Source organism: Anomalospiza imberbis, chromosome 9 (assembly GCF_031753505.1).
Source record: "Anomalospiza imberbis isolate Cuckoo-Finch-1a 21T00152 chromosome 9, ASM3175350v1, whole genome shotgun sequence".
NCBI classification, from domain to species: domain Eukaryota; kingdom Metazoa; phylum Chordata; class Aves; order Passeriformes; family Viduidae; genus Anomalospiza; species Anomalospiza imberbis.
This window is the reverse complement of record NC_089689.1, coordinates 27,472,512-27,494,872: the sequence shown is the minus strand read 5'-3', so window position 1 is coordinate 27,494,872 and position 22,361 is coordinate 27,472,512. Positions and strand designations below refer to the sequence as shown.

Sequence of the window (22,361 nt, the reverse complement as noted above, 5' to 3'; positions counted from 1 at the left end):
TCAACAACTTAAAACTTTCTGTTTCTCGACATCATTGGATTGGGAAGAACTTTGTGTCCAGCCCCTCACACTGGTAATTATGCATAATATAGGCAGTGTTTATCACAGTCTCTTTCTCCAGGTTGCTGCAGGTGTACAGAGCTCTTAGTGCTGCCTGTGTGTAACTGCATGGAAGGTGAGAAGTTAACATCTTAAAAGATCTCTGTTTCCCTTCCACACCTGCCTCTAATTTGCATGGCAATTGAGGAAAAGTGAGTGTAAATGAAAATAAATGTTCTGTTTCTAATTTTTGTCTCTTCCTGGAAGAGGCTGGCATCTTTGTCATATAGATTGAGGAAAACCCAGCTGGGTTGTAGCTCTGTGTTATTTGAAATGTCCAGGGACACTGGGCTGGTTGCCTTTGAAATGAGCAAACAGAAGGTGCTGTATTTAGGGCCATTATTGGAGTGATGTTGTTAATGGGGGTTTTGGATTGGTTTGGTGGGACACATGGTTAAATGTTCCAATCTCAGAGGTCCTGCTTGTCCTCGGAAAAAGTGTTGGAGTTTGAACTAGTGATACCTGAGATCCAGGGGGAGGTGTTCACACCCCCGCTCTTTTACTGGAGCAGATCTGTAAGGGAACTCAGGTGATTTTGGGGTACTCGTGGGTGAGAAGGTGGCTGGATTTTGGGAGGGCGAACCCGTGAAGATGAAATCCCTGTGCTGCCCAGGCTGCAGCAGGAGCTGCCCTCCTTCCCTGCCCCGCAGGCAGGACGTGCTGTGCGGGGAAAGCTGCTGGCAGAGAGGCAACAAGAGAGGCAATTTGAAGAAGGCTTAAATTCAACTCAATCAGGCACTGCAGCCCTGAGCTGAAGGGCCAGATCCTGTGCCTGGTACATGCACAGAGCTCCTATTTCTGTCTGTAGCTTTGGAGAAAACAATGTTGGCATCCGAGATGTGAGCAGAAAGCCGTCTTTTCATCCCTCCTGCACGTAATTTCTGACAGTTCCCCCCCGCCTTTATATTCACTGTTGTTTGGTTTTTTCCCTCTTTGAAGACTTTCCCATTGAATTTAAAATCTCAAGATTTAAACTGTATGTAGACATAATTATGTCTCTTCCTATTTACTTAGTCTTGCTACTTTGTTATCCATACAATATTAGCGATGACTTTTTCCTGGGCAGGGTTGTCAGTGACATATTTTCATATGAAAAAAGGAGGAGTATTTTGAATAGAAAACTTGATTTATTTCAATAAAAGTAGGCAGGTGGTGTGTTTAATACGTTAACCCCCATTCTGTGGATTTGTTTTACAGCCCTTCTGTCTTGAGATGGTAAAAGACTGGAAGGGAATTAAGGAGACCAAAGGAAGTCCCTTGACATTTTTATGTGCTGAAGTAACAGGCAGGCAATCTTGCTTTATACAATGCTGTCTTCCTGGGTAGAACAATTAGTGTTAATGTGGTAATGATAATTGTTTCTGTAAATTATTCTTAATTAACTATTTATGTAATAAGACACTTAAGGATCTGTATTTAACAATTTTGAGGGTTTTTTTTCCCCTGCTAATTGGCTTCCCTATATATTTCTTTCCTGAGCTAGTGACTGTTTTCTGTTCTGGTTATTAACTGTGTGACATTCAAGCTTAAAATTTGGTATAGATGATCCTTAATTAACACAAAATGGTGCATAAATGATCAAGAAACAGGTGGGTTCCTTCCTTTAACTGTATTCTAATTGCAGAGTGCTGCATTTTCAGGGAAGTTACCAAGCTCTAAGACAGATCCCAGCTTGTGGGGCCACTGTTACCACCCAGAATCATCACCCCAGACTTTCAGCAGGTACCTCCCAGATGTTAAACTTTACTATGTACCAGATGTGGAAGTGCCTCTTCGGGAATCTTCTGTATCCAACTGAGGAGATAAGAGGAAAGGGGGAAAAGTGTTTGAGACAAGAGCTTCAGGGCAGTCAGTTTATGGTGGTATTTAAGCAAGCAGAGAGTAAAAATGGATGATCTCCTGCCTCATTTGATGCTGCATGATATATTTTGTAGGGGTTTTGGAACAAGGTAAGAGAGAGGGAATAGCCTGCTATGCCATGTGCTCTTTAATTGGTTCCCGTTGTTCTGGTTTGGGCTTTCTTCATCTTGAAAATGTCACCTGCTGCCCTGCTCTTTCCTCGTGGTTTTTTTCACTTGCCTCTGTGTGAAGCAAATACCAATATTTTATGTACATAATTGGTCTGAGTTTCTGTATACTGCCTAATATAAAGTGCACATTCTCCTCTTCACTGTAGTTTATGTTTATTGCACTCACTGCATTGCTTTATGTGCACAGTGTGCTTATGGAATGTGTGGTGCAGGCAGAGATGTTATATTCCATTCTTAGCATCATTAGTGCTGTTTTCTACACCAATTTTCATCAAGCTATAGTTTAATTTAATTCACTTCATTATTTTGCAAAGTAGCTCTTATCTGTTGGATTTCCCTTCTGTTGCTTTAAAAACCAGCAATGTCTCAAAACAGTGAGAACCTAAATATTTTTAGCTTTATTTTTCTTTTTTTTTTTTACATGTTCTGAGCATCCTAGGATTTCTGTAATACAGCCAATCAGTTAAAGCCAAATACTGATAGCTTTGCAAGTTAATTAGCACCTCAGTTCATCAGCACTCACACTCAAATTAATACTGGAGTAAGCATCTCAGAATCTCATCTCCCATTTGCATTTAGTGAAGTTGATTTTTCAATATGTTAATTTTTATTGTGTGCAGAGCCTGTTTAATTTTCGCTGCTATTATTTTTTGACCTATTTAAACTTGGGGCCTAAAAACTTACAGGAATTGGTGTGTTTGAGCTTGTGTGAAGAATAAGGAAAATTCAGTCCATTGCTAGGATTTATTCCGATTAAATAGCACTGACTCATTATTTCCCTACTCAGTCACTTGGAAAGTAGGTGGTTTTTTGACTATTTTGGGTTCTTTTAAAGTGTTTGCAGCTTTGGACACTTGATGTAAAAAAAAGGAACTATTAGACTAAAATAGGAAAAATAACCTAATCAAGCCCTAGTTGTTTGAATTGGTAACACCTACAATAATTAAGATACTCTGTGGAAGTAAGAAGCTAATTATGTTCAATAATAAGGAATAATCATCATACTCAGTCCATTGCATTTTAGATTTTTCACTGCATAGGCTTTTCTTTCAAAGACTGAAAGAACTGGTGGGAAGAAATTTTTACACTGGTGGTGAGCTCTGGTGTATCTGAGAACAAATAATTGGAACTTCGGAGGCTCGATATTTTGGGAAGAGTACAGATAATTACTATTTACTGTTGTCTCCTCAGCTGCAGCACACCAAGAAAAATGAGCTAATTTCAATTACTCTTTCTTTAGAGATGGCTACTGGGGGAACACTTCATCAAGGGTAGTTTGGTGCTGCAGAGGACTTTATCCAAGTGCTGTGGGAAGCCAGAAGCTTTTTGGTGGTCCTGCTGCTGCAGGGTCAGAGAAGGAGAATCCTTTGAGTCACAGATCTAATTTTACATCCCTGCAGTGGTGCTGAGGGCTGAATGTGCTGCAAATGCATCAGTACTGCTCTGCTGGCTGCAAATCCCCACTCTAAGGTAGCAGTTATCCCAAACACCAGCATGGGGACTTGGAGTGTATTGGAAGAGGAAGTCAGGGCTCTTTCTCTCAAGAGCACTGCTGGTGTGGGTTTTGGTTTTTGGGGGTATTCTTCAGGGGTTTTAGCCATGTACTGCACCATTGTGACTTCCTTTGGCATTCTTGGGGCAGATGCAGATGAGATCTGAGTTTATGGGAAGCATGGGAGGTGGGAGAGATTGATTTGCTGTGTGCTGGAGTAGAGATTTTATCAACATTTATTGAACAGGCACAGGTAAATGTTTCTTTCTTTTAATCAAGGTTGATTAAATTACAATCAGAAGGATGCCTCTGCTCCCTTAGGCACATCACAACCTTGTTATCATCTCAAATTCATCCAGCCTTTCAAGAGGGGGTTTTATTAGCTGTTCCTAATCCCCAGGTAATTACTGTAGACCAAGAGATATTTGTAGAGGACACTTTGAGTGAGGGAAAGGGGTTCACAGGACATCACAGGCCTGAATAAATTCTGTGACAGCAATTCCTGCTCCGATTTCCAGTCCCTGGCTCCAGGCACAGCCCCTTGAGCCCTCCTGGGCTGTGCCCCTTTCCTGGGCACAGAGCAAGTGTTCCTCCTTTCCTTCCAGCACCAGCACTGCAGGAAAAGGGATGATTGGGATGATTGGCGCTGCTGCCCTTTTATGAAACAGCCTCGTGATTGCGCGAGGTAGGAGACGCAGCAGGATCATTAATTCCTTCAGGTTATCTTTCTTTCATTGCAGCTGCCTCCAGAAAAAGGTTCCTATTTCTGAGCTTTCTGTATTTCAGAAATCAGCAGATTTTGTGGGGAACTTTTATGACAGTGACAGTAAAACAAAAGCAGGCAATCAAACCCAGACTGTTTTATATACTTTGGTGTTATTCACTTGCTAATACAGTGCTCCCTAAAAACCAGATGATCTGCTCACACCTATTCCAGTTTTAAAGGAAAATGCCTTTGCTACTGCAAACAGAGAAATTAATCATAACAGGCTTGTTCTACAAAACACACTCTCAGCGATGGGAAAGGTCTGATTTTTTTTAATTTAATTTTTTCCCCCTCAAATAAGGAAACTTAAATTACTTAAGGGACTACTTAGCTTCCACTGGTGCAATTAGATTAACATAGGAGGAATTTTGATTTATTTCCAGAAATGAATGTATGTTTCTAGGTCAGCAACTCTATTTAGAACAAAAGATCTTAAGGTTTTTTCCCAAAATAAATCCAAATGTAATGCTGGCTAGGCTGCTCTCCATTTGAATTTCAGTTTGATTTTCATCTTATTTTATTTCCCTTTTCTTGAGAAGTGCAAAAGTGTTAAAGTTCAGAAGAAATACATTAATTGGGAAAGAAGAGAAGGGATAATAAAATGATGAAGTTAGTCACCCTGAACCAGTACCATAAGCCAGATAGAGGGGCAGGGATGTTCACTAAGAGTAAAATAAGATCCAGAGTAGTAGAACTGCAAGTTAACAGTGAAGCCATGAAAGGTAGGATGATAGTGAATAATTGGGCAACAAAAGCAGATCCAGTTCAATGTTGATAACATAAAACAATTCATATAGAGGAAAAACAGTAATACATGACTCCTTTTCAGTGAACCAAAACCAGATTTCTGGATTTGACCCCTTGTATGCAGTCTGGAGGAATATATTTATCAATGTTTTCAATTGAAACAAAATGAAATGTGCATTATGTTGCAGTCTGTGTTTGTCTGGTTTGGTAAAATTTATCTGTTGACAAACTTTATAACAGAATTGTTAAAGCTCAGATTCTGGAGAAATGAAAAATCAAAGAATCGAGCCTATCTTTCAATATTCAGCATGCCACGTGAGAGTGAAAATTAACTAATGTTACTTATGGAAAAGTAGCCTCTAGCAAACTCTTGTACATAAATTTTGAGGAAGTTATATATATCTATGCTGGTTAAAAATAATCTTACCCATTAGATATTCAATATAATACACCTTCTTCTTGATAACTAAGCTGCCCAGGGGGATGTATGGTAGGTGTTGGTTAAAAAACAACCTTAATCCCTAAAAATGCCCCAACTCTTCCCCCTCCCCCAAGAACCCCGTGCTCAGTCCTTGAACACCAGATCAGGATCCAGTCTGGACTCACCTGTGGAACCTGCTGCCTGTCACAGCCACTTTTGACTGCAGTTGCAAAGATTTATGACTAAGATAATAACCTCAGAGTATCTGAATTTACAGCCTGATAGTTAATTATTCTCTGTGTGCCATGTGCTGTAGTTCACATATAAACAGTGGTTGGAAAGCAAAATAATCCCCCCACAGCAGAATTGGGCATATCCTGAGGGCTATTCTGTTTCCATCTCGAGAGTGGGATGCTCTGCTCTTGTGTTTGAGCTCCTTGGAGGGCTTTAAAATATCTAAACATGGTTTATCTCCACTGCCAATAATGCAATGGAGTCTCACTACTAACCTGGAATACAGTTTAGGCTCTTTTTGCATTCATGCTTGATTTTGTGCACCTTTTTTCTTGCTGGTGATGTCAGCAGAATATCTCTACTGAATTATGGTTATTTAATCAAGGTCTGTGCATTATTATACAAGTCCCTTCATTCAGCTTTGTCCTCAAAAACTGACTGAAATGTTTTTGATTTGCAATGGAATTGAGTGAGTTTCTGATTCATTAAATCCAGTCATGCGTCCTGCACCTCTGTCTGGTGTCATGCCGATGTGAAACAGGAGGTACAAGTCCAGCAGGCCTTGCTACTGAGGTTTTCTTCAAAGAGATTTCCTACATCAGTAACAAAGGAATACAAAATTCAGAATCCTTTCTACCAACTCTGATGCATCTTTTTTAGTGGATCTTTGCAGATGTTAGCTTTGAAACATCTGTTTCTCCTGGTGTTTCTTTCCTCAACATCTTGGATCGCATTTGAGCTGGTGCTGCAGCACCAGCTTGGGACCACCAGACTTGCTGGTTTAGCAATCACATCTGGTTTCATTCCAAATTATAGTTTTGTCCAGCTGTCTTTTAAAACCATTCCTATGAGTTGCTAGGATACATTTCTAAAAGTGGAAACCATGTTTACACCGCTTCAGTGTGAAAAATCTTTGTATCTTATTTCTTTGCCAAGGCTTCATTACAAGGCACTGCTGAAGTTTACCAAGCTCTCCAAATTGTCATCCAATCCTGTTTCTTTGTTTGTGGTAATCAGAGAAATACATGGCTGATTAAATGAATCCTGTTTTGTCTGCTGTTACTAACTCTTTGCTGAGCAGTGTCATTATTCAGATGGATGTTTAGTCAGCTCAATCCCAACCAAGGCCAGTCCTGCACTTGTGGATTCCTTTTTGTGCATCCTCCAGTCCTCAGAGCATCTCTGTGACCTCCCTTGTACTGGCTCCAAATCCTTCTTATGTTGAGGGCCCCAGAGCTGGGAATCAAATCATCTGAAACAAATCAAACCCATGCATTTTCCTAAGGAAGGTTGTAGGCAAGGAGCTTGAAACTTGTGAAAGTGAAGGATGTGCAGCACACACCACCAAAAGGTGGTCAGAGATTGCCCAAGTTCTGCATGATTTTTAAACTTCTGCTTGCCAAAATGTGATTCCAAGGATGAAGTCTTCCTCATCTTACAACATCTGCTGTGACTTGCCTTGTGTTGCATTGTTAATTTTTCTAAAATGTGAAGGGTTTTTGACATAACAGTAGTCTCCTTATTATAAAATCTACACAGTAGAAATAGGTTTTAACACCTAAATTTATATTTTGATCAGCCATTTCAGGCTCAGTGTTGATGCTTTTAATATCAAATAGGGTTTTTATGGGGGGCATCATGTAGGAGGATGACCGAAGAAAGAACTAGCATTTAAACCTTGAAAGAGTTTTTCTTAAGTGATAGTTCTGAGATTACACTTGTTAGCCACCATTGTGATTCTTTCAAACCAGCCCAACAGGCCTTGAAATAAATGCTGTGGATGTAATCAACAATCAGATTACACTGAATGCCCACAGAATCCACCAGAAAGGTCTAAGGGAAAACAGTTACAGATGAAAGAAAACATAGCATTTAAATCCCTGCATGAGAAGCAGCCACACAAAGGAAACACAGATCTTGGTTTAATTACCCGGGTGGAAGAATGTTTAGAAAATTAATATTAGTACCCTGGCAGTTGAAAGCATTTAAAAGTGCTAATGCCCCCCCTTTTCTTCCCTTTGATTAAAAAGGTCACTGACAGAACACAGCTCTGTGCATACTGCAGCAAACATGGAAGTGATGGCTGCAGTGATTTTCTGCAGCTCCTGCAGGTGTCAGAGGACTGAGGGCTCAAGAGTGGTTCATAGCTTCTTAAAATGGTCCCCAGAAACACATATTTTTATTTAAAAGCTTATAAAGGGAGCTGCGTGGTTGGTGAATTTCATCCTCTCATGATTTTTCAGGTGCAGCCTTTCTAGCTCAGATGTATCATGGCAACCTGATGGTTCAAGTCGTGCACAGAGGTGACCACCAAAAGGTTTAAACTCTCTCTGTTGTGCAGGGAAAACTCCTAAACTGATGAAATGTAAAGCCATTCCTTCCATTCTGTTCTGGAAGTAAAGAATCCTAGAGACACACATTAGCTGTTGCAGGTGACTAAGGAGGAGGACATGCACGTGGCCTCTATGTCCTTTGGACCTCACTGTGGGCATTGCTGGGTGCTGTCTCTTCATTTTCACTTTCCAGTGTGGTGCTGTGTTCTGATTTGAAAGCAAAACCAGTGAGAGATTCCAAGTCAGAAATACAGTTTATTAGGAAAAGGGAAAATAAACAAAATACATGCAATAACAGAAAAGAAAAGCCACTGACAGAGTCATAATACAACCTGACACTCCTTTGGCCACCGTGTTGGTAGCAGTCCAAACTGGAGTGGCAGATGTGGTTCTGTAGGAGCAGTGATCCTGGAGAAGGGTGTAGTCTTCCTCTGAAGGTCCAGTGGAAAACCCCAGCTGTTCTTCTTGGGAACCAGTGGAAGGGCTGACTCTGATGTCCCCAAAACCCAGATTATATCCAGGTAGGAATAATGCTTGGCTCCTCCCTGTGGGCGGAGCATCTCTCAATGGGATGTTACAGTTCTTATCAGTCACACAGTGACATTCGATAGCCCATTATCAGCAGATGTCTCCCCTGAGAGAGGATTGGTTGTGGAAGAGATAAGGAAAACTGCCCACTTAATAGAAGACAACTGCCATACAGATGGGAAATGGAATACATCTTGATTCTCAATCTGGGACATGCTGGAATGGCAGGAAAGAAAACGCAGGAAAGAAAACACAGTAAAGACAAGAATTAGGCTCATCATTTTTTCCCTCAGGAATGATGGTACTATGCTATTTCCATTGTACCTCCTGGCAGTGTATTAAAAGATGAAGTGTAGGCTTAGGCAGCATTTAGCTGGGGAGGAAAGTTACAAGATTTTACTTCTGCCAAGCCTTTTTTAAGATATTTAATAGGGATATGGTGGGTACAGTATGGAACCTGACATGTGGGTAGTGATAAAAGCAAGGACTGGTAAAAGCAAGAGAAATCGACAGGTAATCTGAAATGCTGCAGCAAGGTCAGTGCAGTGAAGGAAATGGAGATCCTGAAGACCTTTTTTTGGTTGCAACAGCACTGAAAACCTTGGAGTTGTTACTTGCTCTTGAATTTATGTGATCAAATGGTCACAGCTGGGCTCGGCAGGGTCATGAGGTGATTCCCAGAGAAGCTGTGGCTGCCCCATCCCTAGAAGTGTTCAAGGCCAAGTTGGACAGGGCTTGGAGCAACCTGGGATAGTGGAAGATGGCAGACGGGTTGATTCCATGAATCTGTGAACTTTTCCATCTCCCTGGTACTGCAGGAGTGTTGCCTGCAGCTTAGAGTCGTTCCTGATCTCTCCCTGGTAGGAGTTAGACCTTGTGGAGCATGTGGATAATGACATCCATTGTAAATCCATCCCCCTTTCCTCCTGGCAATCTCTTAATTTTGCTGGAAGGCCTCTCGTGCACTGAGGGACCAGGGAAGCCTGGTTTCTTCGGTTTTCATCTTGATCTACGCTCTAAGGACAGATAAGGCTCAAGTGAAGCCTCTCCTCAGCACATCCATCCACAGGATGGGTCTCTTCTATTGCACCATCTATTTCCCCCTGCCTGGTAAAGTGCAAAAATCATGATATAGATGAGACTTGACTGAAATTGGCCCGAAGGTTCATGTGTTAATTCAGGCACGAGAAGGAAGGATGGGGGTTTCCATTGCTCTGCACATTCCCACATAACACCCAGGGAGTGTCTGGCTGTGTTCCTCTTGTTTCCTTGAGAAACCAGACTAAAAATAACTGCAAATTGGAAATGAAAACAATTCTGTTACTACATAGTACATTGTGAGGAAAAAACATTCTCCACATCTCTGGATTAGCAGAATGTTTGAAGATGTGATAACCCAGTTGTTAACAACCATAATTTAGATGTGGGTTGTTTTTTTTGTTTTTTTTTTTTTCTTCACATAAATATGACTTATTTGAAGTATGTTGAATTAGAAAACTCATGAATAAATATTTTGACATAATCAGAATTATATGGCTAGAAATTGACCTACTTTGCATGACAGATGCTTGAGAATCCCCCAGCTAATAGCAGACTAACCTGGCACAGCAATACCCGATCTTATAATATTCTAAACTGCATACAGACATTAAATTATTAGATTGTTGGGGTTTTTGCACGGAGATTAGACACAGTCAATTTTGTTTGTAAATGAGTAAGTTGCAGGCAAGTTATTGAAGAGGCCTTGGGGTGCAGTCCAGAGAGGGATTCCTGCATCATTTGATCAGTGGTCTCAAAAGATCTATTAGAGGTAGAAATAGCCAGCAAATCTTGATGGTATCAGCAGCCAAATAATGAGAGCTTTACACCAAATAGACAGGTCTTTTCAGAAGATAAGCACAACTGCAAGAGGAATAATAATGTTTTAAAAATCTGGTAATATTTTGATGGTGTAAATAGAATCTACTTTTCCCCCTGCAGCTGCTCCTTATGCCAAGTGTTGATTTCAGCAGCCTGATTTTATGTGCGTGTCCTTTCAGTTAATATGACAAGGATTTTCTATAGGTTAAGTTAACAGAGAACTCTGACCTTGGGAAAAGAGTCTTCTCAGTTTAGGTTTATATAGATTCTTATAAAAAAATCATTTCCCTTTATTATTTTAACAAACACAGGTGATGAAACATTTTAGGTGCTTATTGCACAGAATAGAGTTTTCAAGCTTCATAAGTTTTTGTTGTTCAGTTCTAGCACAAGTAATAATAGTGATTTTATTTGTAAAGTATCATGCTTTTTATTTTTAGTGGGGGAAAAGTACCTTTTTCATGGCTCAGTTTCAGCAAAGATAACCCTCCTTTTATTAAATCCATGCAATGAAAAATAATAGCATATCCCATTTTAGTAGCCCCTTTATTCGCTTCCCAGTTGTTTTCTCTGTTTTCAAAGAATCTCTGCAGCTGAATTCGACTTTGTTCAGACTTTTTTCCTTAAGGTCTTCAGGGGAATGTTTTGCTCTCTTGTAATGAACCCTTGTTAGCACAAAGGTAGTAAAACTATGTGTATAATATTGTCAGATCTGTTTTCTTCCAAGCCTGAGGCAGGGCCAGGCTGAGACACAGCTCCTGTCCTCTATCTTAATCTGCTCCAGCTGCTTAAAATTTCCTAGAATTAGCTTAAACTGTCCCTTTAGCACCCATATTTCTTCCAAAAAGGATGCAGTTCAGTCATCCTTGCAGTGCCCAGCTGCCAGACCCAGCGTTGTGGGCTGCAAGCAGAGACCCCTTCAGGTGGTGCTCAGCTGGGGATGGAGCTCCTCCTTTCAGGGAATAAAGACATCCTTTTAACAGAGAGTCCTGTTTGCAGGACACTGATTTGCAGCTGAATTTGGATTCTTTGGAAGCCTCACCCAAGGGCAAGAGCCAGAGGTGATTACTTGGGTTGGTCACAGTCACTGCTTTAGGAGCTTCTCTCTGGCTTGCAGTGTTTGGAGGAGCGTTGGTTGTGATTTCCTTATGGTTGCTCTTCAAATGACCAGCTCTGAAACACTGAACTGCTCCGCAGGTAGCTCAGTAAATGTGTTACAATTCATAAAAATTTCGGCACTCGACTTCGGCATTTTGTCCTGCTTCTTCTCACTCACCAGTAGGCTTTTTGGATTCAGACATGGTCACTTGGGTCCTCGTGCCCTGACAAATCAGACCATCTACTCAATAGCTGAAGAAGTCTCCAAGTTTTCCTGGCTGGGGAAAGTTTCCTTTCCTCTTACTTGATGCAGAGTTATGTTTTTATTGTATTTCCTTACTTCCCCAACAATTCACTCTCAGGTTCCTGAGCTCCAGCCCAAACACTTTGGCTCCTTGTTGCCCGATCAGTTCCAGGAGCAGAGGAGTTGTCCTGATGTGCTGATCTTCCGTGGTTTTGCACACACCAGAGATGTGCAAACTCCAGTTTCTTACCTCTGGAATCCTTTCTGGCACAGGGGTGTTTTACTTCTTGTCAGCAGTTTGCCCAAGGGTGACTGCCAGCAGTAGTCTTTTCATTCCTGCCTCCTGCTGCCACTTTGACAATAGGAACGGCAGCAGGAGGCAAAAATGAAAGGACCCGATTGAAAGAAGCACTTTGCCACTGTTGTAATTTTGAAATTGATGGCGTTTTTTAGCCCAAAGTCTCGGGGAAAAAAGCTGCTTTCCTCTTTGCCTCCTATTGTTTTTCCAGCAGGGAGAGACATTCTCTGATGTTGCAGAGGCAGTGGGAAGCCAAAATGAAAATAATTTTCTTCCTGAAACATTGGATAACAAAATGTGAACAATTTCAGCAGGGAAATAGTTGGTTTGTGTTTTTTTTTTTTTTTGGGTGGTTTTTTTTTTTTTTTGGGTGTTTTTTTTTTGGTTTTTTTTTTGACTGCCATGTGGTGAATACTGGTATTTCCATTATTTCCATTTGACTACAGAAAATAAATAGCAGCTGCTTTACTTATTGAGTTAATGTGATCTTAAGATCATTTCTAGATACCTGTTTAGTGTGGGGTTTTTTTTTTTTAGGCATGACACTTTCATTTTTTTCCTTTTTCTGCATGAGAATAGGTATTGTAGGGTGGGTGTGTAGTTCACTTTTGAGGCCATGTGCTGCCTTTAATGCCATGCTCTTGGAGCCAGCTTTTTAAGACAGAAACTTACAGGTCTGCACATTCCAGAGGTGTGTTTTACACCAATATTATCAGAACTGCTAATAATCTAGATGTAAATGTCAGGGCCACTAATTCCATTGGAAGAAAGATGAGGATTGTTCTGCAGCTGCACTGACATTTTCTGCTGGAGTCTTTTCTCAGTAGGGTCTGAAGTGGTTCTGGGGTTTAAGTGATGTGGGAGGTGGGGCTGGGGAGCTTTAACGCTTCAAGAGTGACCATCGCCTTCTCTCCCCGAAGACCAAGTTCTGTGATTTAGGTGAGACTTTATTTGCGCTGGGGAAGGTGGTGCCCTGTGAAGGCTGGCCTAGAACAGAGGCTGGATGGAGTTAAAGAGTAAAGGAGGGACTTACTAGGAGGCCTCAATGGATCCAGCCAGGGCTGCACCCAGGATGAACCTAAATGGTCCCAAAATGCACGAGCGCTCCCGGGGGCTCTCACTGGGATCAGCTCTGCTCCGTTGGCACATTGCAGTTCATTGTCCCATTCCAGCTTTAGCCCGTGCAGTCCCATCCTGCTTGTTTTTCTCTCTCCAGCCCACGTTGTTTGTGCTCCTGGGCCTGAGGTTTGGATCAGTTGTCCTTGGTCCCAAGCTAGGAAAGGAATTATTTTGTCTGCCTACTCTGTGAAGAGAGCTCACCATCCCTTACTATGAAGCTTAGAACTACACACTAAAGCAGCACAGAATGTGAAAAGTATAAAAGCTAAAACCTGAGTCATGAAAGGAAATCGGTGAAGGACCACAAGCACAGCCCCCAGACTGTGCAGTTTGCAGGTGTTCCCAGCCTGGTGTGATGAACGTTCTGCAGAGCACTGACATCAGCCTTCAGCAGGATGAAGTTCTGCACTACAAAGAGGATGGCTGGGAGGGGAGAGGTGGCTCTGGCACCATCCAGTGTGGTGCAAAGCCCCATTTCTGTGCCTGCACACAGCACTGGTGCAGGGGGGACCATAGTGGTGACAGGAGAGGGTAAAGTGTAAATCAATGAATGGCTTTGTCCTCCTGCTTTAGCTGTTACAGGCTATTGCTCTTGTCTTTGGGACTTTAGTGGCTGTAATTAGTTATCTTGAATGGAAAGGGTTTTTTTTTTCTCTGACAGAACGTGTGAGAAGTTTGGGAACGTTAATCAGCAGAGCATAACCTTTTCTTAACTTGCTCTTTTTATAGTCGCGGGGAATTAACATTTATCTTAGGACAGCACAGGAAACTGGTATTGGTATGAAGTGAACAGATTCTCCGCCCTTTCTGTTTCTTTATACTTAACAAATACTAAACTCTTTGGTAGGCTCATCAACAGAATATATTTTTTAGGCTTTGATGTGTAAATTGTGAATGTGTGTGTCTTGACATGAGTTTGGGGCTCCATGTGTAAACACGTGCATGTCTGTGTCCTGAATTGGTGAAAGTCTCATTAAAATTGTTCTTGAAAACTGCATACTTAAAGCCAGATATAGGGAGACACAGAAAAACAGCTTGATTTTTTTTTTTCATGAGTTCTGAGCTCTTACAGTTCTTGTAGGATTAAAGAGGAACCAGGGAGATCCAGCAACCCTGTGGATCTTGTTGCATGTTCACATACCAAAATAATAGCAAGATGCTTATCTGTAAATGATCAGTATTCCTCTTGTTGGCTGATGTTTCATTTGCTTTGAGGTGATTCTCAGTGCTGTGTTGGAGCTTGAAAGGAAAAGCAATTCTATCTGACTTTCTTCTGCCCCAACAAGTTCAAATTTGGTTGGGAAATGACACATTCTGGGGTTATTCAGCAGCCCCTTTGCACTGGGTTCTCCTTGCTGCTTTGGAAGTCGTGTACAGAGATTTTTGGCAGCAGATGGTATCAGCTGAGTGCCCCATTGGGACTGTTTTGCTCCTTCATGTAAGTACAGCTGTAACAGGTCCTTTGGTTTTCAGAGTGCTTGGGCTTTTACAATGCCACATCCAAATGCAGCGCACATATTAATGCAAATTAAGGATCACTGTAACATCGGCTACCTTGTCCTAGCTGGTTTTAGCTCAGAAACAACTGGTTTCATACTGACTCCCAGGCAAGTGGGTAAGGAATGAAACAGCTGATGACCCTGTTTTCCCAAGGGCTTTATGTACTTGACATTTTGATGTCTGTTTGATTTAAACATTTACCCAAGCCTTGAAACATTAGGTGAACAAAGATTGCTAAACTATATTCCGTCTCCTAAGAGGAGAGTCCACAAATACCTGTCTTTGCCCTTCCCCTCTGGTTTTCCAGAAAACATCATTTTAATTCTCTAACAGCAGAAAATGGACTGCCAAGTTTCCCTGGCTTCACTTTTGGTCATTCCCTGGGGCTTGCTGAACAAGGTTAGTACCCCTAAATGAAATTTTATTGCAGGGTCTCATTTCACTTTAAATCAGTGTAGAATTTGAAATTTCAGCTGCTTCTACCCACAGCCTGCAAAAAGCTCCTTTACAAAATGACTTTCAAAGATTTATGAAGACTTGCATGGTACAGAGGCTGAAAGGAAGTTTAATTACATTCAGCTTTTGGTCATTTCTTTGTCTGAAGATGTGCCCATATTCTGTCATCTCAAAAACCATCTAAGAAAATAAAATTGATCAGTGAGCCTTCTGGCTAAAAGGAAAATGAGTGCTTTGTCATGTGCCCGTGGAGCCTGGGTGCTCAATCACTGCCTTCTCCCGGGTGCTCAGCCCAGACTCTCCATCACTGAGATTTGTCCCAAGTTTTAATCAAACATTATTTTATACTGAGGCCTCCTCTATAAATACCAGAACCCTTCCCCTGACATACTCACATGGACTTCATTGTAGTAGAAAGAAATAATTTAATAATTTAATCCAGTCCATGCAACCATTTTGCTTTGGAGATGGTAAAATGTGCATCATGTTCATCTTGCATTGAGTGTTAAGATAAAAACTTGGCGAGTGCAGGTCGCTGTCACTTGATGAATAAATCTCTGCTTATAAAGCTGATCAAGGACAGCAAATAATATGGGAACATCTTATTTCCTTGCAGAGGAGACTTGGTTCTAGGAGTGGGGCTGTGTAGGTGCCTTCAAGTACAGTAATTCTCAGGCTAATAATGCCAGAAGCCATAAAATCTCTCAGTTTGAGGTTTTGTGAACAGGAGCACTGAACGATTGGGGAGTACTGCTGAGATGATAGCCTGAATGATGATTGAGTTTTCCTGGAGAGCCTTTATCTGTGCTTAAAATTGGAGATAATGTTTTTAAATTAAACCATAATAGAAGTTCATTGAGCCTTCGGAGTGGTTTCTCTGTCCCCTCTTTTCGTGGTTTATCATTTTCTGTAGAAGTATTCTCAGTCTTTTTGTTCAGGACAAATTGTGTTGCTGTCAAAACAGGGCACTAAAAGCACCCCAGAACAACACCTTGCAGACTTTTTTAGGAGATTTCCTATCAGTTGATGAAAGGAGAAGTTTGCACTCAGGTTGTGACCATATACTGTAAACAAGCTTTTGTACAGTCACTTACATAGAAAGAGGTGCTTATTCCTCACAAAATTTTAGCATGCTTTTTAGGGTGGTGTCCCCCTAAACAGGTTGTATTTCACTCCATCAGTAGGTTTTTTCCAGCTGCTGGGGATTAGCCTTTATCACTGAAATAAAGTGTGAAATCCAAAGTATGTCTTCATTTAAAAGACAGCAGTGCTTGATGTCATGAGCAAATCGTGCTGAGACTCTGCTCTGGTCACTTGAGATGAAGTATTGATCTTGAAATTAAACTTTCAAGTATCTGTCCTTTTTAAAGAGAAAAAAATGTTTAAAATGGCTAATTGCAAGAAGCTCATTTGAGAAATATTGGTAGAGGAAGAGAATGCTAGTGCTGACACCAGAAGGTTAAATTTTGAGCACATAGCCTGCTAGGTACAATGTGGTTTCTTTTCTAAACTGTTATGTTAAAAGAGGAAAAAGATTTTCTGTGGCAGATCTGTGGATGCCCACAAGAAGGGTTGGGCAGCTGTGCTCCTAGAGACGGTGACGAATGACCCAGCAACTCTTAAGTTTCCTAGAACATTTCAAGAATTAGATTAACAGATGCCAGGTGAATCTGAGAACATGTGAAGAGTTCTCAGCTTTATAACCCCAAATAAACATTCTGCACGGAAATTTTTTGTGGTTATGAAGAAAGAATTCCTGGGTTTGTGGTATCACGATCCATTCCTTTGTGTGATGGATCATTTTGAGCCTTCTGTGTTGGTCTTAAGGTTATGTGAAGGCACTGAGGAAAATGTGCTGTCAAGGAGAGTAATCAGAGTTATCTTCATGGTTCCTTTTAGTTCCTGCTCTACTGAAAGGCACATTTAATTGCATGTGAGTATTTTCTCTTTTACACCTGCTTATGTACTTAGGGTTTTTTTTTTCTAGGGAAATCTGTAGTTGATTAAAATTGCTGTGAGTTTTCTTGGGATAATTGACACCAAATGAACCTGTGCATCATGTATGTCTATATGTGCAAATAGATAAGATTATGCATATATATATATGTGTGTGTGTTTAGGTGCATATATATGCACAGCTAATGGGAAATACCCTTCACTTAGCAATTAATTTAGGAGTCTTCAGTCTGTGTGGCATCTTAGAGGTCATTCTGCACCACAGTGTTTTGTATTTTCCGCTGCGTTGATGCCATAAAAACCCATAAAAATGCTAATTGCCCCAGGAAGATGTAGGCTGTTTATAAGTGTGTATGGGATTGTTTTTCAGCCCTGTGATACAGGAGGAGGTGTTATTTCAGGCTTATAATTTGAATGTGTGCATAATTTGAATGGATACAACTTTGACAGTTTATTAGAAAAGAAAAGACAGCGCTGTGTCGTTCCTCAGTGAATTGATTGCCAGGAGCATGTTATTGACTTTGGTGATAATATCATTATATATTTTACAGTCGTAAAATCAAGAAATTCAGATTATGCCCTGAGGGCTTCACACATTTAAATAAAGGATATAGCCATTTCCAGGGTTATTGGTTTAGATTAGCGGGTGCTAGGAGGAATGCTGAGTGTGTTGTGGGCAGGACAGAAAGAGCAACAGTGCTCTCAGTGCAGCGGGGCTTTGCTTTATTTTATTTTTCTATTTATGAAATACACTCACTTACAGATCCCCTGGGAGGATTAACAGCGTTTGCTCTAAATTTTAGCATATTAATACAGTGTTAGCTTGGTGTTCTGTGGGGCTGAGAGCTGAAATCGAGTGTAATCCTTGCCTTGTACCACGAGTGAGGATAAATGAGGGAACACTGGGTAAAATACACAGTGCCTGGGAAGCAAACCCGGGGTGAGCTGCAGGCTGCAGAGCAGTGTCAGAGCCAGATAACCTGACACAAACACATCTCTCCCTCTTGGTGGCAAGGGCAGGGGATGGTGCTGCCTTGGGTGTAGCTTCCCAAGGAGCCCCAGTGCCTGCTGCTGGGTACAGCCCCAGGAGCACCTCTGGAATTCAGCTCCGGTTGCTCCATCCTGGATCTTCCAACAAGCCCCTCTCCCTCTTGGACTGCTTGCCAGTCACTCCTTGGGACTGACTGGACTTGTGGCATGTGGGTTGAGCACTTGGGGTTTGGGTTTGGGGCTGTCTCCAGCTTGCTTGAAGGAGTCTCAGTTTAATTAAGGTATAGTGCCGTGAATAAAAATGATTGACTGCATTCCAAACCTGGTTTATGACTTCTGCAGTAGCTTTAGTGGGATGGATAAAGCACCTTAATGCTGATCATGCTGCTCAGCCTCTCTCCACTTCAGATGGGAGTTTGGGAGCACATTGCATCACCCAACTCTGGGCATTTATTGTTCTCTTAAAAGGCTGTGAAAGTCCAAGTGCAGTGTCACAGCTCCGCAGCAAAGGTCGCGTTTTCCTTCTCACGAAGAAGCAAGGGGTCCAGCTGGAGCATACATGGCTCCAGGGTGTGTGGTGACATCCACAAAAGTAGATAAAAATGAAATAATTACTCTTACATTTACATTTTAAGGGCCTCTGAGGACTATAAATCTATACACTGCAAACAAAACTTTCCCTGGATCAAGATCAGCACATTTTCTAATTGAAAGTGATCACCTTTTCAAACTGAATTTGTATGACTTCTTAGTGGGTTTATAGCTTCTGCATTTTCTCTAATTTTTTTTTGGCATGGGAATCAAATTGATTTTATTTTTGATAACCTTGTTCCATTTTGGATTGTAAATTGCTTGTGTTGAGTTGGGAACAAATGCCTGGGTTATTTCTTATGAAAATCCTCCTGCTTATGAAAAACAGACTATGAAAGCATTTTAGAGCAAACCATTGGAAAGCACCCATTGATCTCAAATAGTTTTGATACAGACATTTAATTTAGGATCATTTTAGAATGGTGTAAAGGTACTGGTCTTCTGAAGAAGAACTCTGGGGATGTTCCTCCCTGTGCAGGGGGCAGGTGAACAGCTGCAATGGACATCAGCTGCTTACCCAGAGTGATTTGGCAGGGCTGCTGTTCTCTAGTCAAGAACTGCTAAAACAAGATTTCAGGAAATGTGTTGTGGAGAGAGGAGTGGTTTTCATTAAACACGGGCTTCTAATTTTGCTACAGATTATGGCCTAATAATGATTTCTGATCTCATGCCTCAGTGTTGCATAAAACCTTCACAGATTACTGTCCCTCTTTGAACCATGGAGATGTTACCTAATCCCAAGATGTGGCTTCACAGTATTGAAATAAAACTCAGCTCTGGCAGTAAGTGCATCCCTGTATGCAGAATAATTTTCCTTCCAGAGGCTGGGACCCATCCAGTGTGGTGGCAGGGATGTCTGGAGAGCCAGGCTTGATGGCACAGCTCCCTTGATAAAAGCAGGAGCTGCAAAGGAGCAAAGCTCGACTCTGCTTGTTACATGGAAGGAAAGAGTCACTTCCCTGGGTGTGTTACTGGCACGGGCACAGCCTCTGGTTTAGTGGTTTAATATTCTCACTCCCCCTTCTCTGAAGCCTAGGAAGAATTACAGCCTCGTAATTCAGGCATCTCTTATTTATGCAGTTTCAAATACAGAAAGAACCTCGCTCAAGAGCTGTCATTAAAAACCCCACCCTTTTTTGTTTCAATGATGAGATGTTTATGACAGTCTGGACTATCTACTTTCCAAAGTGTCCAGGGTTCAAATGAAATACCACCCTCCCATAAATTTCACACACCTCATGGGTGCTGTAAAATCGACTGCTCTGACAGTGTCACGTGGTAATTTCCCAAGCAGGTAGGGAGTTTTCAGCACCAAAATTTGGGAATATGGGTGAATACAGATCAGAGGAGATGTGGGTGTGTGCTGAGGAGTGGTGGCTTGCAGATGGCTGGCCCACAATATAGGGCAATGTGCGTGTGCACTGTGTGCTCTGCACGGGACATATGCTCTGGGGTTTCACGGATGAATTTGTAGTCTCCAGCAATTTGCAGCTTCCACCGTGGTTTCAAATATCTACATCATTTTCAGGCTGATGATTTTTCCCAGTCATTTATCCCAAAAGCACTTCATCCTGCTTAATCTGGGTCATAATTGACATGGGACTTGTGCTGAAGCAGACACGGCCGTAGGTTGTGTTTGAGTGGGCTGCTAATGGCAGGGCGTTAGTTACGTGCAGTAAAACACAGCAGAGGTTGAAACAAGTATAAATGTTAAAATAACACATGAGTGCAGGGTCACAGTCACGACTTGGACCCAGAAAAGACTCTTGAGCACTTGACATGCTCCTGCTGTCAGCTCACAGCTGCCTTTGGCTCTACCGAAGGCGTGAAGTTGGAAGTTTCGGGTAAGGAAGCTGTTGGAATTGGATCGTATTTATTGCAAATCAACAGGATGTCTTCGCAAGTGTAAAAGACATATGGAAAAGTCCACTGCTATTGTTGTACTTTGCTGTGTCTCCAGATGTCTTCCCTCCTGCATGCTCCAGAGGCTGAAAGTGGGAAATGGTTTTTCATTGTTTCTAGCTGATAGTGCCAACATCTGCCTTGATGTTTCCCTGGGGAATGATATTAGCACTGCTGAGAGTATCTGATTCATCACTTGTGTCTTATCTGCCTTTTTTTTTTTTCTTTTAAATATAGGGTAATGTCAGAGCATGAAGTTTTAGCCCTGCTCAGTTATTTTCAGGGGTGAGAAGAAATCAAGGGAAACACTTGAGTGGCTGCTGAACTATCACAGCAGCACTTCAGAGCTGCCTTATTTTTAAAGGGCTACGAATGAGACATTAAAACATTGCTCTGAGCTGATGTTTTTCATTGAAAGAAATAGTATTTGTGAGCTCAAACATACTTGAAGATCTCAAAATGCTTAAAATAGCTCTGTTTTCTTAATATACATTTAATCCATCATTAGTTCCCAGTGCTTTACTCTGAGGGGAAGGGAACCAAGTGAATATCTTCATTTTGAAGTGCTCTTTGCTGGTCATATGTGCTCATAATGGTATTGTAAATACTTAATCCCATAGTTAAGAACCTAACTGGTTGATGAACTTGATAGGTGTATAAATTAGCAAAGTTGGCCAAAGTGTTGACTGCTAATGAAGGTGCTTTTAATAGAAATGCAAAACAAAATAGCATTTTTTTCCCCAAAGCTTCTTCTTTACTTATTCTTATCAACAAACAGCTGTACAGTGTCAGATTTTATTAATCTTCATATACTAATAAAATGTATTATATTAATGATACTATTTTTTAGTGGTTTAATCTGACCTTTTAAATAGGAATGAGCTCTGGAGAAAGTTTGGGCTAGCATTCTCAAATCTAGACTAAGACTAGATCCTGACCTGTGACTCCTTTATATGAGACTGTGGTTTTTGGTTCATTCTCTTACATGAGCTGGAAGAATCTGGCCAGAGCCCTTAGGTGCCAAACGTGTAAATTTTAGCAATGTCTGTCCATGTTTAGGGAAGGGTTTTTTTTGAGAAATCTGTTGGGTCCAAGAAACTGAAAATTGTGTAATATCTCACTGTTCTGCCTGCTTCTTTGTGCTTTGGCTGTTTGTTTGGTTGCAGTTATTTACAGCTCACTCCTGGGTTTTTTTGAGATCCTAGCAAAAAATTCCACAGGCAGCTGCAAAATATATGTTTAATCAATTTTAGGAAGACTGATTCCCTAACTTACATTTTTCTTCCAGCTGAGACACAGTAAAAACTGTTCTGCAGATACTCAGGGAAGGGGGGAAAGTTTTCCTGACAAAGATGTCTCTTTTGTGGGTTGTTGTGGTGTCATAGTCACATGGTTCAGGTAATTTAGGTATGTTGGTGTCATGGTTTAACCATAGCTGACAACAAAGCACCATGCAGGCACTCGCTCCCCTCCCAGCAGGATGAGGGGAAGAAAATTGGAAGGGTGAAAGTGAGAGAATTTCTGGGTGGAGATAAAAATAGTTTAATAGTTTAAATACTGCTACTACTACTACTCCTACTCCAGTAATGAAAATAAAATAGCAGAAAAAAGAGACAACTAAAACCTAAGCATTTTTATTAAGAAACATATTTTTTGCCTTTTTTTAAGCTTCTCAGGGTGAGCCTGCGAGAGCAGCC

General features: G+C 41.3%; 1 protein-coding gene across 15 annotated transcripts in view; it reads left to right on the top strand.

Moving 5' to 3' along the window:
• Nucleotides 1–22,361, top strand: part of DAB1 (DAB adaptor protein 1) — a 414,913-nt gene that overhangs the window by 334,829 nt on the left and 57,723 nt on the right. The window contains exon 1 of one of the 15 annotated variants that reach the window (XM_068198867.1): nt 1,712–2,048. The exons of the other annotated variants lie outside the window; for them this stretch is intronic. Within the exon in view, the coding sequence (XP_068054968.1) occupies nt 2,018–2,048 (31 nt within the window). The 5' untranslated portion in view covers nt 1,712–2,017. Of the gene's footprint in view, nt 1–1,711; nt 2,049–22,361 lie in introns of those variants that run through there. 15 annotated transcript variants of the gene reach the window in all.